The sequence below is a fragment of the Polypterus senegalus genome, chromosome 3, assembly GCF_016835505.1.
Source record: "Polypterus senegalus isolate Bchr_013 chromosome 3, ASM1683550v1, whole genome shotgun sequence".
Taxonomy (NCBI): domain Eukaryota; kingdom Metazoa; phylum Chordata; class Cladistia; order Polypteriformes; family Polypteridae; genus Polypterus; species Polypterus senegalus.
Genome location: NC_053156.1, coordinates 209,227,670 through 209,245,402, shown reverse-complemented (window position 1 = coordinate 209,245,402; position 17,733 = coordinate 209,227,670). Strand labels below are relative to the sequence as shown.

General features: G+C 36.4%; 1 protein-coding gene across 1 annotated transcript in view; it reads left to right on the top strand.

The window, feature by feature from the left end:
- The window catches only part of LOC120525796 (sulfotransferase 6B1-like), a 48,546-nt gene that overhangs the window by 20,164 nt on the left and 10,649 nt on the right, over positions 1-17,733 (top strand). Inside the window, exon 4 of the mRNA XM_039748397.1 lies at positions 6,974-7,100. Within this exon, the coding sequence (XP_039604331.1) occupies positions 6,974-7,100 (127 nt within the window). The remainder of the gene's footprint in view (positions 1-6,973; positions 7,101-17,733) is intronic.

The window sequence follows — 17,733 nt, the reverse complement described above, 5'->3', positions numbered from 1 at the left end:
ACATACTAAGGCAGACAAAATTAGCCCTTGAAATAACATTGTTATAATGTAGAAAAACAAAATGATGAAGAGTGGTAAACCAGCCTCAAAATATACATAAAACTGACCAGGGGCCTCATGTATAACCCCGTGCGTAGAACTCGCACTATAACATGGCGTAAGCACAAAATCCGAAATGTGCTTTCGCACACAAAAATCCAGATGCAGGACTCTGTGCGTACTCCAACTTCCACGTTCTTCCGCTACATAAATCCCGACCAGCGTGAAAACTAACGCTCGTGCACGCGCATTATGTAATGCCTGAAATCCTCACAGAATTACGCCTATTTGAATATGCAAATCAATATAAATCGCCCTTAAGCGCAGTTTTCTGTGAAAAGACAATGGGAAAAGCACGGGGAAAATATAAGAATTTCAGCGAATACCAAGTGGAGGCAAAGGAAAACCCTACTATTTGTTCTAATAAACCGTCGTATAATCAACAAAAGGAAGTTGATCAAGTGACATAGCGTGTTGGAGAAACTTGAAAGCTCACATTCACAAATCGCACAGTGCCGGAAATAAAAAAGAAGTCACATATCAAAGTCGCTGTGAAAAGCCGAGTTGTAAGCCCACTGTCTGAGTGTCATATGAAAGCTTATTAGGGTACAGAGAAAAAAGGCACACAGTGAGGAAAAAGCACGAAATGACAACTTCAATCTCAACATTTCCACTTCAATCACGTAGTTTATTTTGTCATTAAAGTAGAACATCATAAACTTCATCTTAAAATCGTTTAATTAACCAGTTTCTCAAATCACATCGTAATTAAAGTAGCACGTTAAATGCTTTGTTTTGTATTTGATCTTCTATGTGCTCTATGTGTGTGAATCACTACTTGCTTCTTAAACCGGCTCTCTTCCTCCAACTGGACACAGAATCAATTACATTCGTAATATTACAGTTCTCTGAATAACTAAAATACTGAGATGTATACGTGATGTCATTTTCATGATGATAGGAGTTAAAGCACGTTATTAAACATGTGTTTCACTTCGATGAAATAATTTATTGCAGCAGTACAATCAGGGGTGGCTCTAGGCTTGTGGTGGCACTGGGCAGAGGAAGAATCGGTGGCTCCTTCGCCCCCGTCAGTAAGGTAGCTTATGCACAGTGGATGGCTGCATAGCTGCCTCGTGCTCATGACACAAGCATTTAACTTTTGCCGAAATTTGTCGCTGTGTTTTTAGCTGTGTTGTTATTTTCTCTTTCTGTTTTATATTCAATATATATTGGCGTAGCCGTCACTGCAGTCAGTGCTTTTGTTTACCCAAGTAACCGATCGCCATACAACCAGCTCTGTAATAGACGTTAAGCCATCTGTAAGCTTAGCGCCGATTCTTCAAAACGTTTAAAGAACATTGAAATGTCTTCGTAGTACATGTTTAATTATTCTATCCTTAACGACACTCCCAGTGAAGAATATAGATTATTTAAATGAAGTTAAAGTTTTATCTGTATAATTTAATAAACATATTTTGCTGAATTTCACCTTATAAATGATATCGTTTCTGTTTCTGAACCGCGAGGTCCGTACAGGAAAGGCTTTAAAACATTTTGCAGTGGCTGAGACAGCGTGTCCTTGAAGCTGTATACCGATAATTCCCTTTCCGATAAGTTGCTGCTGTGATTCACACTCAGATACAGTGATATAAATACTCCGAGTGGTGCAGTGAGAGAAATATTGAAAAAGATGATCCGCTGTGGCAACTCCTAACAAGAGGAGCTGAAAGAAGAAGAAGAAGAAGAAGAAGAAGAAGAAGAAGTGAGAGTAACAACGCTAAAGCAGTTATGGTATTTGGAATACTATGGCTGTTCCCTCTACCATTATATTGTTACAAGTTAATTACAATCAGATGCATTACACTAATAAACAATATGCGGTTAGTTTCGGTGTATTTATAAAGCCGCGTCAGGAAAATAAGGTGTAACCACACAGGAACAGTAGCACTGTTTTGACGCTGGGTGCCGCCAGTCTGCAAAACCGAGCGGAGAACTTGCCTACGACAAGGCATGAGGTACCGTGGAAAAGTGTGTGGATTTACGCCAAGTGTAGGTTTTATACATCGCGATTTGAATGTGGAAAAGTTCTTACGCAACATTTCTGTGCGTACACACCGTTTATACATGAGGCCCCAGGACTTCACTGGCAAGCGCCTAAAACAGGCCTTACCCATGCAGCCAGACCTCAATTCAAGACGCAGGCTTTCAGGCCTTCATAGGCCCAAAATGGAATACTGTTTTTAAAAATTCAAAAATAGTTTTTAATCTCCCAAAAACACAAAAATACCATTCAGAAAGAGGGAACCATACAAACTCTGGCTTAAAGAAGAACTTAATCAAAATATCTTTATAAATGAAGAATTTACAAACAGACCAGAAAAAACGAGAATAAAAATTGAAAAAGGCCAAATAAATGTAAAAAGATTTGCCTAAAAGGAACTTCAGAGCAGACAAGACCACAGCCACCATGCAGTACTCAGAATCTAAAAACAAAAGCAATAAATCCACAAAATCAGGTAAAATCACTGCTATGAATCTTTCTCCACAAACCTAAATAACCCTCTATTTGGACTATCTACTCATTCGCAATATAAAGGCTGAGGGTCTAGTACCCCCTAGTAGTGACATCATGGTGGTTCTTGGAGTCTCATCCACAAAACACAAATCAAGCAACTGAAACACACAATATATAATAATAATAGTAAATACACATCAAATACACAATATTACCAAAAACTACAAAAAAAAACACACATGTAAACTAATAATTAAAAATAAAAAATTACAATAAAAAGGAAAAAAAAAACCCTGACTACAACATAAACATTAACATAAAGAACATAAACATTATATTTGCAGCAACAAGGGCTCAAATAATCCCTGAGAAAGTTCGCTCTCTAAACATCTATAAAAAAAACAACACAAGAACTCTGAAATACTTTTCATTATAACCCAGTAATTTAGCTCCGGTGTCAAAGACCCTACTGTTATTAGCCTTACAACTGTTCTGAAGTGTCAGCCCCGACAGCATGTCGCTCTACTGTGTATTCCTATCAAGTTGGTGTTCTGTGACCTGGCATGGCTGATTGATTATAAAATTTCCTCATGATTTTCACCTGGATTTGAAATCTCATATTGCACCACAAAAGTCCTAGGAGGCTACCTTATTTGTCAGAGACTCAACATGGGGCAAATACTAAACAGACATCTGTGCCAACTCCAAAGCTTGACAAGCCACTCTTCTGTCCTTCTTTCCATGCAGCTTCTGTTGTCCTCCAATGTTTGTGGACATTGTCCTTCCAGTTGATGCAATTAATGCTACAGACCTACAACTTGCAACTCAGTGTGAGAAAGTCAAACCAATTTAATTTAGTCGTAGTGAGTTGTAAAGAACAATAAGGACTGTTAATAGTGTTATGAGTGAAGTGCAGGGTGTGCCATAGTACACAATCACAATGGGTGTATGCTGTGACAGTCTGCCACTTAACTTTGATTTTCTTAACAGTAAATGTAGACTAGTATTAAAATCATAGGAAACCTTGCGTAGGATGATGCCTGCCTAAAACCCGCAAAGTAATTTTGCTCTTTGTCCATGTTTGCTTTCCTGACTAATATTAACATTTGCAAATGTTTTCCTTCTTTTTAACCATATTTTCATTGTAGAAGCATCCATCCATCCATTATCCAACCCGCTATATCCTAACTACAGGCCCACCACAGGGTGCGCACATACACACCAAGCACAATTTAGAATCACGAATGCACCTAACCTGCATGTCTTTGGATTGTGGGAGGAAACCAAAGTATCCAGAGAAAAACCCACACAGACACAGGGAGAACATGTAAACTCCATGCAGGGAGGACCCGAGAAGCGAACCCGGGTCTCCTAACTGTGAGGCAGCAGCACTACCCACTGCACCACCATGCTGCCCCATTGTAGAAACAGCATTTACTTATTTTTTAATTTTTATTTTAACTCCTGGAATTTAAAAATACTCAACGGATACAAACATTAACATTTACTGGAAGGGTTTCTTTTCAATTCGTGTTACACCGTGGCATTTTAGAAAAATACTTAAAGTTTCATTGTAACACCTACTAGACTCAGCTTCTATAATTCATATGATGTTGCTTTGCTGTAGGAGAAAGCTGACCAACCCTTCTTAACAACAAAAACAAGAACATTTTTATTTCTAGAGTATGTTTTCATACAAAAATAAAAAAAATAGACAAAAAAATTAATAAACATCCATCCATCCATCCATTATCCAACCCGTTATATCCTAACTACAGGGTCACAGGGGTCTGCTGGAGCCAATCCCAGCCAACACAGGGCGCAAGGCAGGAAACAAACCCCGGGCAGGCCGCCAGCCCACCGCAGGAATTAATAAACAATATGACTAAAATATTTAATAAGAATAAATCAATACACAATTACATAACACAGATCTACAAGTAATAAATAAAGTAGAGGTCTAATTTATAGATTTGTTTTCAAGTCTAATGATGCGTTTGATGTCCAGATGGCCATGGAGGACAGGAAAAAAAAAAACTCCAGGGGAAATATGGCATTAAAAAAAAATCTGCAGGGGTTAAAAGGACAAAAAAGCATGCAGCCTCCCCTGGGCATTTTACCTAACATAAACATACTTTATGTATGTAATGTGACTCTTTATTGCTTTGATGCATTGTTCTATAAGATTCAATTCAGTAGATCTCATTGACAATCCACTTATGTTCCAACATCACAGATGGCTGCACAGTAGGAACCTAATCAAGGACTTTGTTAAATGGTGTGACTCAAACCACCTACACCTGAACACCAGCAAATCAAAGGAGCTGGTGGTGGATTTTAGGAGGCCCAGGCCCCTCATGGACCTCATGATCATCAGAGGTGATTGTGTGCAGAGGGTACAGACCTATAAATACCTGGGAGTGCAGCTAGATGATAAATTGGACTGGACTGCCAATACTGATGCTCTGTGCAAGAGAGGACAGAGCCAACTATACTTCCTTAGAAGACTGACGTCCTTCAACATCTGCAATAAGATTTTGCAGATGTTCTATCAGACGGTTGTGGCGAGCGCCCTCTTCTACGTGGTGGTGTGCTGGGGAGGCAGCATAAAGAAGAAGGACACCTCACGCCTGGAAAAACTGGTGAGGAAGACAGGCTCTATTGTAGGCACGGAGCTGAACAGTTTGACGGGTGCTGAGCAGGCTAATGTCAATCATGGAGAATCCACTGCATCCCCTGAGCAGTATTATCTCCAGAAAGAGGAGCAGCTTCAGTGACAGATTGCTGTCACTGTCCTGCTCCACTGATAGACTGAGGAGATCGTTCCTCCCCCATACTATGCGACTCTTCAATTCCACCCTGGGGGGTAAACGTTAACAATATACAAAGTTATTGTCTGTTATACCTGCCTTGCACTCTCCACCCTGCATTTATTAACTTGCACTGCATTTTTATCACTATTTAATTAATATTGTTTTTATCAGTATGCTGCTGCAGGAGTATCTGAATTTCCCCTTGGAGATTAATAAAGTATCTATCTATCTAGTACTTTGATGAAGTGATGGTGACATTTCAAACAGGAAAAGAAATCAGAGAAAAGCAAAAATTAATAATGATTGCAAATTCACGAAGAATGTGACATTTCTACACATACATAAACTATTACAAGTGGAATGACAAATACTACTATGAAAAAGCAAAATTAAAAAGAGGATTTTTAAATGTTTTCTACTGATCCACGGTGTTAACCTGGCATCTCTTTATTGGCAAAGTATTCCAGATTTGTGGTGCATAGTAGAAAAAGGCTGCCTCACCACTTCTTTCATACTTAGCTCTTGGAAAAATAGGCAGACCATTATTAGAATATCTAAAGTTATGTCTAGGAATGTAGTGGGACAAAATATAGGAAGGAGCAAGATTATTTAGATCTTTATATACCATTAATAGCATTTTAAGTCAGTTTTAAAGGACACAATGTAACAATGCTAAAGCTACTCAGATGTGCTCAAGTTTTCTCTTTTCAGTAGAGTTTCTTGCTGCTGCATTTCTCAGCAAAGGTCTAACTTTTTGTAACATTCCTTATGTGAAAATCACAGTTCTAATAGTATTGTTGATGAGCGATTTGAAGTTTAGGTCAGAAGCCATGAGTACACCTAAATTCTTTGTTTCCACTTTGACTTTGAATTTTATTTCTAAGTACCTCATTATTTCCATTTTTGCCAACAACTAAGGTGTCTGTTGTTTTGAATTCCGCTTGAGAAAACTACTAGTGATCCATTCAGAAGTACAGGGTAGACATTGGATCAGAGGGTCTAGAGCTTCAGGGTCATCAGGTACCAGAGATAAGTAAAGCTATTTGTCATCTGCTGTAGTAGTTCACCTTGTGTCTTAATATAATCTGGCCTAACAGGAGCATGTACATTGAAAATAACAGTAGCCCAATAATAGTTCCATATACAATATCATTGATTCCCAAATTACAATCACCACACCTAAATAAGACTGAGACCACTACCAGAGAGACACATGATCTAAGGAGATTTCTGAGAATGCTGTGGTATGTGCTGTCAAAGGCTGTGCTCAGATTTAAGAGAGCAAGAACAGATATTTAACCTGTGTCAGCATTAACCAGCAGGTCATATACCAGTTTACCCAGTGCAGTTTCTATACCATGCTTTGGTCTTAAATCTGACTGAAATTTGTCAAGAATAGAATGTTTATTTAAATAATTATTTACCTGCTGGAAAGCTGCACTTTCTAGAATTATACTTGAAAAAGGGAGGTTAGAAATACATAATTTTGGTGTTAACATGATGAAAACTGATGAAAAGATTATGATGTAAATTGTATTACTTTGCTATAATTTACAGTTACAGATCTTAAGAATTACTGTATCTCAATAATTTCTTTCAACAGATTTTGGCTATGATACGAAATCCCAAAGATACTGCTGTTTCTTATTACCATTTCCAATACAACAACCCAGTTTTGGGGTTTAATTATACATGGGATGAATTCTTCTCTATATTTTTGGAGGGAGAAGGTGAGTTAATAAAAAGGAAGATTACCTCAGCCTTTAATAGGCGGTAAGTTAAAAAGTTTTCAAAAATATCTACCCTACATTTACAATGGAAAATACAGAATATTGTTTTTTATTTTGACATATGTGGTATTATATCCTTTATTACGTTATGCTCACTGTATATCCTTTGAAATTACAGCTTACTACCAGTAGCTGAGTCTGGTTGTAAATTAAAGTAAAGTAATGTCATTTACAGCATAACAGACTTTAAAGAACTTCCTCTAACTCCTTTCCTTGGAAAAATAAAATTCATGTTGGTAGTAAATGATTAACAGACTTAGCAAACCCTAACCATAGTTAAAAAAAGTCAAGTTTCGGACAGAATGGGAAATGGCTGTCCACTTACAACTTCATAGGGTTTCAGTAAATAAAGAACTTGGTGCTAAAATGAGTACCACCACAATGCTTCTGTAGCCTCGGCCATTTTGATATTAAAATATAAAGAAGGAACTCTGCCAGTTTTTGTTCTTGTTAAGATTTACCAAAGACAGGAAGGCTAATACCAGGGAAGACTTTTTCTTACTCACAGAAGCCACTCTTAAATAGTTAATTCCCAACAATTTTTGCAAATAAGCCAAAAAATAATAAGCAAACAGAATTAACTAATTAAAGAGGAACAATCTGAAAAAGAAAACTGAAGAAATTAAAAAATAGCAGAGTGATAACAAAAAAATGATGTGAAAAACAAAGGGTGTAAGCTTAAGCCAAACATGATCTAGAAAATCCAAACCCGAAACCTAGGCTTAACGAAAAAAGTCTCCAAAGACATAAAACAAGCCACACATCAAAAGTCTCAAATACAATGCAAAATATCCTATTAATCTTAAGCAAACACTGCAATGAGGTTCAAAGAATGGTCAACTGGTACCGCAGCCCAAGCTAACTAATGCAATTTTTCATTCAAGTGACTGCTACACTTGAAAAGGGTGTTATTTTTAGTGCGCCCAATGCAAAATCTGGAAATAAAGGAACGTAACGACCTGGGGTCAAATTACAAATAGAAAACTAAAAAAGTCAACACAACAAAAGTAAGAGGAAAGCACAAAATGAAAAATATAAGTAAAAGTTTAAACAAGGACAGTACAGTCAGCTCTCTGTATACCAAAATCTGTGGAGGCTCAAGTCCTTTATATAAAATAGCTTATGTAGTATTTGCATATAACCTACGCACATCCCCATACACTTAAAATCATTTTAATACCTAGTTTAATGTAAATACTATGCAAGTAGTTGTTATACTAAATTGTTTAGGGAATAATAAATTTGGCAAGCGATATATCACTTTTCCAAAGATCTAAGATATCCATTTTCATGTTGAGAGAATGCACTTTATGTTCACTATTAGCCTTTAAGGGATTGCTTTAACCACTTAATTGATTTTTATGAGCCATTTTTTTTCATGGAAACAAGGAGTGTACCCAATGTGGCATCAAGAGTTTCACAGTGCCTAACAGCTGGAATTGTTGACTGAACAACTTTTTTAAAGCAATGCAGGGCAGGGCTTGGCACTGAGGGTGTGTGTATCAATAATAACTTTAGTACATAATTTACAATGTACTTATACTAACAGGCAGTCTGTGTGTGTCAAGGCCATTTCTAGCTTGCACAGCTTTTGCATACATGTGTATATATAGATAACCTTACAGTTGAAAGCTGGTGCCCTGGCCAGGTGTGTGCAGGCTGATGGACAAACTCACTTGTATTGGCCTGGGAGGTGGGGAGCAATGTTTTAAAGAAGTGTCATTATTTCTAGCGTGCGTGTTTTTTTATGTTTTTTTTTAATAGCGGCAGTACTACAGATAGTGTAAAGATGGAAACTGTTTCCCACCTTGGAAGGTAGTAGCACTCAGAGGTAGGATAGATAAGCAAACAAATGCTTTCCTTTTACAACAGTGGTGACTGTTGAGGTTGATCTACAGAGAGGAATAAGGAGAGCAGTATGGTGGCTCAGCAATTGGCTGCCATATAGCAGCTGTAAGTTTACTCCAATGAGCTACTTTTAACTGATATGGTGGGGTTTGCCTACAGATCACTTCATTTGTGTGGATTCAGCATAGTGCTCGGTGCATGGCATATTCAGAACTTTCCGTATTTCTTTTTTTCTAATATTTTTGATCCATGGTTATTTGAATCCACAGATGCGTAACTCACAAATGCAGAGGGCAGACTGCACTGCCTAGTTTGACTTTGGCAGTCCTGAAAGTAAAGTTGAAGAAATGGACTGGGAGATGATAAAGAAAAAGTGAGATAAAGGCAGAAACTAAAGTTACAAAAACAAAGAACTGAAATATCAAAAGCCAAAAGTTGAAACTGGAAACCAGGAATCTTAATCCAGAAATACGCAAAGTCCTAACTTGCTACTTGACTTATTTCTAGCTAAACACGTGCCAAATATAAACTCCAAATAAATGGATACTAAAAAAGACACCCTGGCATCTTAGACAGTGTCTCTGCATTGATGTCATTCGTCGAGTTAGGGCTGTTATTTGTTAGCAATAGGAACTATTGAGTCAGTTATGAGCACAGTGACACTGTTGTGAAGTACAGACATCATAAGGACAAGAATCCTGAACATACTAAAAATACCCAATAAAGTGGGAAACATGAACAAACCTTGGCTAGTAATCAAGTGAGCAACAAAGAATCTTTATAAATAAAAAAAAGAGTTAAAAAAAACATTGAAGTGCCAAAGAGCACAAAAAATACAGAAGACAATCCCTAATGTGAACAAAGTCCCAATATGAAAAACAACAAATAGTCAAAAGGCACAGCGAAAGTCCACAAAAACGAGTAGATTTTCAATGAACCACAAGAGACTGTGGGGTTTTCCTTAGCATTTATAAGCTTAGAGCAGTCACTTGTGGTGATGAGCAGGAGGCTGTCCCTTTTGGGATCCATCTATAATACACAAGGGACATAACCATAGATACTTAGCCAGATAGAAACAAAAAATACACATTCTTAACATAAAAAGAACAAAATAGACAGTATTTGAATCACAGCTGGGGGATCCCTTACTGAAACACAACAGACACACGATGGCAAAAGGAGATGCAGACCACAAAATACACAAAAAGACAAAATCAGGACCTCACTAGTCTCCCTCAACACAGGCCTCACCCTAGAAACCCTGAACCTAAACTCAAGAGGCAGACTTCCGGGCCTGTACAGGTTCAAAATGGACAACTGGCTTTAAAAGTGCAAAAATACTTCTAAATGTCCTAAATACACAGAAATTGCCCATCAGGTAAGAGGAAACTGTAATACCTTTTGCTTAATAGGACAAAGGGAAAGACAAAATCTTTTCAAATAAGGACTGTGATATGCCTTGTGACTTTAGTTGCGTAAAGCTACAGCAGGGTCCAAGTAGGGATGTGGCAAAAAGGCAAAACCATTGCAATCAGGTAGAAAAACAAGAAAGATGTTAGCCTCCTAAGTACTGTTCATAATTGCTGCACAATGGAGCAACTATCATTTGTGTCAAGGTAAATATTGAAGTCACTAAGCCCTGTGCTGTGGAAACCTACAATAACAAGTGCAGATCAGGCACTGACATTTCATCCACTTAAGCTCAAGCAACAAGAAAAATACTATAAGAAAAGCATCCAAAGAAAAATGCTTATACTGCCCTGATTGTGACATCGTGCTGTGCAATGGTGACTATTGCAAAATTTGCTACAAGAAGGACGTTTACTAAATCTCCATCAGTACATCAGTTGACACGAGACATAGCTTTCCTAATATATTTATGCTGACATTTTAATATGTGTATGCTTCTGTTACACATAATAAAATTTTATCTTGTTGAAAATAATTCAATTTTTGACTTGTGTTATTGGGGGTAAACATAATGGTAAGGAGGCCACATAAAACAATATGTGCAAAAACATTTGAAAAGTAATAATTAAAAAATAACAGAAATGAAAATAAAAGGAAAATAAACTCTGGCTGAAACATAACAGGTTCAAGTTGATTGTCTGATTCCAGCTATTTCCACGTCATGCAAAAATATGAATCTGTTGATTGAAATAAAAATTAAAAAGTTGACTTGTGATCAAAGTCACACGCATTATTTTCTTTGTTATTTTTAAACCTCTACTACATTATGTTTCTCTCCACTCTTCAATGGAACACACATTTCAATTTTTCATCTGTTTTACTTTGTGTCTATATACTCTATTGTTACAAACTAATGTAGCCTAGCCCTGTTAGACACTGTTATTAGTCCAAACTGTAATAAGCCCTTGCATTTCATTCATGGTCGAGTTCTACTGATAGTCACACGCACAAGATATCAATATATTAAAAACTCTTTTGGAAAATGAAAGGAAAAAATATTATTGGATGCGTGAAATAGCTATTCTTAACAAAAACATTTATTTATATAACACATTTTCATATAATGTAGCTCAAAGTGCTTTGCAAGATGTGAAAGAGAAAATTATAAGAAAAGAAAAAACAACTTGGGTAATAAAATGAAAGAATAAGTAACATAGGGGAAAAAAACAAATGAAACTAAACAATTTTAAAACAGAATAATTATCAAGTGTAAAGTTAGCGTAGATTGCCACCACAGAATAATCGGAAAAGACAACAGAGAAAAGTAGAGATTAGTAAAGGATTGCAGATCCCTGTTGATAATTCTTTGCTGAAATAGTCTATTATGAGTATAACTAAAATGTAGCTATGAAAAAGCTAAATTAAAATAATTGTGTTTTTAGCAGTTTTTTAAAATGTTCCACAGTATTAGCCTGTCGAATTTCTGCCGGTAAAGTATTTCAAATTTTAGGTGCATAACAGAAAAGGCCGCCTCACCACAAATGCTTGTTTTAGGAAAAGCATTTCAAAATATACCACACAGCAACATTATTTAAGGCTTTATGAAACATAAGTAGTATTTTAAAGTCAGTTCTAAATGACATGGGTAACCAATGTAACAACGCTAAAACTAGTCAGGTAGTCAGGTTAGGAGTGCATTACAGTAATCTAGTCAACTAAAAACAAAAATGTGAACTAATTTTACAGCATCTTGTAATGTTGTAAGAGGTCTAACTTTTGCTACATTCCTTAAGTGAAAAAATGCAGTCCTAGTAATCTGGTTAACATACAATGTAAAGTTTAGGTCAGAGTCAGTGATTAACCCTAAATTTTTTACCTATGGCTTGACTTTTAAATCTAAGAGAACAAGTTTATTTCTGATACCCTCACTTTTCCATATTTGCCAGTTACTAAGATTTCTATTTTTAACTTATTTAGTTTGAGAAAGTTTTTACTCATCCAATTGGAAACCCTGCCAAGACACTGGATCAGAGAGCCAAAAGCATCAGGGTCATCAGGAGCTATAGATAAATAAAGCTGTGTGTCATCTGCATAGCTGTGGTAGCTCACCTTGTGCTTTGAGATAATCTGACCTAATGGAAGCATGTTGATTGAAAAAAGCAGCAGACCTAGAATAGATCCTTGTGGTATGCCACATGCAATATCATGGGTATTCGAAGTACATTCAGCACAACTAACAAAGAATTTTCTGCCTATCAAGTAAGACTGAAACTAATTTAAGACACTGCCGGAGAGGCCCACCAATTGTCTAAGGCAATTTATAAGAATATTGTAGTCTATGGTGTCAAATACTGCACTCAGGTCTAGGAGAACAAGAACAGATACTACTTTAACCTCTGCAGTTTCTGTACTATGATTTGTTTTAAAATCTGACTTAAACATGTGAAGAATAGAATGTGTATTCAAATAATCATTTACCTGCTTAAAAACTTTTCTAGAATTTTACGTAAGAATGGCAGGTTTAAATTTAGGCAAAATTTGTCAAAAACCGAGTCAAGATGATTTTTCTTGATCAGGGGTTTAACGGCTGCAGTCTTTAGACAGTCATGGAAGACCCACATATCTAACGATAAGTTCACTATGTCCAGTACACTATCAATTAGCACATTGGAGGCTTCTTTGAAAAACCTCGTTTTACCAGGTGAAGGACACAGGTAGAAGGTTTTAGCTGAGGAATTATTCTACGTGATTCAGGTCGATCTTTTTCATTGAAATAACTTTAACTTGCTTAAAAGGGCATGCTGAGCTTCAACAGTATTCATTTTGGGGGGATGTACTATATTATTTCTAATATCATTATTTTGGTTTTACAAATATACCAAAAGCTTTATAATTTTCAGTAGTAGTTTTTAGGCTTAATCCATTGAGTGATCTGGGTTTAGAAGACGATCGATAGTTGAGAATAAAACTCTCGGATTACCAGCATTATTGTTTATAATTTTAGAAAAATAGGACTGCCACTCAATGCAGACTGTCTTCTTATATAATACGCTACCGTGGCTGTTCGTTTGTCTGTACAAGATTTTAAATCACCTGTAGCTCGCAAACCATTTAACCTATTGACTTGAAATTTGGTACACATATACTACGTGACGTCTACAATCCGCTTTTGTGGTGATGATTTTTATTATTCTTTTTATTTTTATTTTACTGTAGAATCAACTCTCGGCAGCGTACAGCAGGTCAGCCGTGCGGCACATGTGTATGGGCGCCATTCTCATTCCGTTCTACCTTTGCTAATCATTCTTGAGGTAGATTGAAGACTTAAGTGCCAGCTTAAGTGAAAAATTAAAGAAAACGTACTAAGTAATTGCAACACAAAAACTAACTTAATCAGTTTTAATGTGAAAAGATGCCGACAACAGAAGAGAAGCAGCAGGCCGCTAGGGTGGAGAAAAGAAGAGCTGCTCAGGAAGCAGCAAGTGCATCAACCTCTAACCAAACGAATACTAAACAGAGACAGAGAAAAAAGAGGAAAACTAGGAATGCGCAAGTCAAGTGTATTCACTGCACGTTATCGTGTAGTACACCGTTACTGGTGTTATTATATTGAGTTGTTTTTGCCTTCAATATTTCATAGTGGACTATCAGTTTAGCATTTCTCCATTTATACTAGGCTCTCTGGTATGTTCTCTTTACAGGAGACACTCCTTGAGTCTTCCAAGTTATGATAGTGCTGGAGGATTTCTTAAGTCTTTTCAGGGGCAACTATGTCAGCTGCAGCTCTAACCTTAACATTAAAATTTTCCATCTTACATATTACACTATTAACAATATTAAGTTAAGCGCTCCAATCAAACTGATTGTTTAGAATATTAGCAAACACTGAGGCTGCAGATGTAACAAAAAATGTTTTTAACAAAATGCTTCTCATTAGTTGTAGTCTTCACTATTTCTACATAAAACAATATGCAAAAATTGTCCTATATGCCTATATCCATAACCTGTCTTACTTCAAATTTAAATCTTCCTCCTTTATGTGTGGGCTGGCTGACATGCTGAGTAAGATCAAAAGAGTGCGGTGAGTTCATGAATACTGTTGCTTTCAAGTCACATTGATTATCATATAAAAATTGAAATTGCCTTCAATTAGGAATCTCACATAATTAGTTATTTGTATAGAGATATCAAGTCTGAGAATTCCTTTTTTTTATTTTTTTTTATTAATTTTATTACAATCCATATTTAGCAATCAAGTTTTTAGAAAGAGAAAAATTTAGTTAAGAACAGATCAATCCCCACCCCTGAGAGAGAGAGCAAGCCAAACGGCGTTAAATTTAAGGCTTGTAAAAATACCTAAATTAATAAATTCTCTGTGCTTTATGAACTTATTTTAAAATATTACTGATTAGATCCTGCCATGTTTTGAAAAAGTCTGTACGGATCCTCTAACTGAGTATTTGATTTTTTCCAACTTCAAATAATATAACACATCGGTTTCCCACTGACTTAAAAGAGGAGAGTTTGGGTTCTTCCAGTTTATCAGAATTAGTCTGCATGCCAAGAGTGTAGTGAATACAATCACAATTTGTTTGTCCTTCTCCACTTTAAGCACCTCTGGAAGAACCCCAAACACAGCTGTTAATGGGTTAGGAGGGATTGTGAGTCCAAGGCTATCTGAAAGGTAATTAAAAATGTTTGTCCAGAATAATGCTAATTTGGTGCAGGCCCAGAACATGTGACCCAGTGAGGCTGGGGCTTGGTTGCAATGTTCGCAGGTTGGATCATGCCCTGGAAACATTTTGGAGAGTTTTAGTCGAGACAGATGTGCTTGATATATAATTTTAAGTTGTATAATTGTATGCTTTGCGCATATGGAGCTCGAGTGAATTCTCTGCATTGCTACTTTCCACTCCTTTTCTGATATATTAATTGAGAGATCTTTTTCCCAGTGTCCTCTTGGATCTTTGAAAGGGAGGGATTGTAAAATGGTTTTATATATTGTAGAGATGGAGTCTAAGTCCTTGAGATTGAGCAATATTTTTTCCAGCATGGATGAGGGTGTAAGATGAGGAAAATCTGAAAGGTTTTGTTTAACAAAGTTTCTGATTTGAAGATAGTGAAAGAAATGTGTAGCTGGAATGTTAAATTTGGAGTGTAATTGTTCATAGGATACAAAGACGTTGTCTATATAAAGATCTCTAAGCAAGTTAATTCCAAATTTTTTCCAGATCTTAAAAACTGCATATGTTTGTGAAGGTTGAAAGAGGTGGTTCTCTTGCAGAGGTGTCACAGATAGAAGCTTCTCAGTCTTAAAATGCTTTCTACATTGGTTCCAGATTCTAAGTGAGTGGAGCACAATTGGGTTATTAGTGTATTGCCGATAACGTGTGTTTATTGGTGCACAAAGCAAGGAATACAAAGAAGTACTGCAGGATTTTACTTCTATTGTGGTCCAAGCCTGTGTATGTTCTTCTATTTGTGTCCAGGTTCTTATCGCCTGTATATTTGCTGCCCAGTAATAAAACTGGAAGTTAGGTAGAGCCATGCCGCCTTCTGCCTTTTGTCTTTGTAGGGTCGCTCTTTTGATGCGTGGATGTTTTGAATTCCAAATAAATGAGGTTATTGTCGAATCTAATTGCCTAAAAATGATTTATTAATGTATATTGGGATGTTTTGAAATAAAAAAAGGAGTTTAGGAAGAATATTCATCTTAACAGTGTTAATTCTTCCAGCTAGTGTGAGATGAAGGGTTGACCATCTATGCAAGTCTTGTTTAATTTTTTCCATGCAAATGGCGAAATTGTGCTGATATAGAGCTTTATGTTTACTTATAATGTTTACCCCTAGGTATTTAAACTGTTCTGCAATGATAAAAGGTAGGGTATCTAATCTAATATTATATGCTTGAGAGTTCACTGGAAAGAATACACTTTTATTTAGATTAATTCTGAGACCAGAGATCTTTTGGAATTCTGTGAGTGCTGCTAAGACTGCCAAGTCTGAGAATTCCTCAAAAAAGACGCCTTATATTTTGCAGGTCTATAAACAATCACTACGAAAGATTACAACACTCCTTCAATAGCCAAGATACTCAAAAGACACGAGTTTAATTGGCTTGAGTAAATGCTCGCATTGGCAAACCGATTGAACAAAACTGCAACTCGGAGGTAACTGCTTCAATTAAAAATCCTCAGCTTCCATTAAAGATGAGCCACGTTTCACTTAGTGTAAGAAAGTCAATTTCCCTAAAACTGATAAGATTGTTGATGTAAAAAGTCTTCCTGATTAATAGCCAACTCTGATCCTGGGGAGCCACAGTGGCTACAGGTTTTCATTCTAACCATTTTCTCAATTAGTAACTAGTTTTTGCTACTAATTAACTTTGTTTAATCTGTTTGCTATTTAAGACGCAGAGCCATTAAAACCGGTCTGAGCAATGTTGGTCCTGGAGGGCTGCATTAGATTCAGGATTTTGTTCCAGCTCATTCGCTTTGTGAGAAATCATTCATTGCTGATGAAGAACTTACTGCTCCAGTGTCAATTTTCTGTTTCATTTTATTTGTCTTCCTTGTTAAGATTTTGAACGCTTACCTGCTTATTTTAATCTTAAACAGCTGTATTCATTGTTTTAACTACTCCTTATTAGTAATAAGATGCAAATGACAAAGGAACCAGCATTTCTTCGTCTAACTTGTCTCCATTTCCACCCATGTGTATTCATCATTCATTGTTTGGTTTAATTAAGTACTCAGAAGGAAACTGAAGAGAAAGGAGAACTGAAAATGAACTATCTGTTTAAAGCTTTAAATCACTTGGATGATATAAGTATCATTAGAAAGGTAAAAGAAATTTATGATTTAAGAATGAACTGACATGGTAGAATTAAAACACTAACAAGCCATTAAATTAAATAAGTTCTGTTATTGGTGAGGATTGATTTCTAATTAAGTAATTGGGTTGGAACAAAAACCCATTGCCACTGTGGCTGTCCAGGAATGGAGTTGGACACCCCTGGCTAATATTTAGTGAAGCCATTTTTACGGTCTTGGGACAGCTGTTATGGCAGTTTGAAATAGTAATTAAGTAATTCATGTTTATGTTGCTTTGTGTGGATATTTCATTTACTCTGTAATCTGCTACTATAGTTCTAGTACAGTGCACATCTATAGGTGACATGGTAATTAAGGTATTCACACTTACAGTATACTACTTTGTCCTGGTTTTTTGCTTTGAGCCCTCCTTTACCCTAACCTATTATCTAAGGAGAAGCAAAAGCTTTAAATTCATCAAAATTTTTGATCTCTGGTTTTCA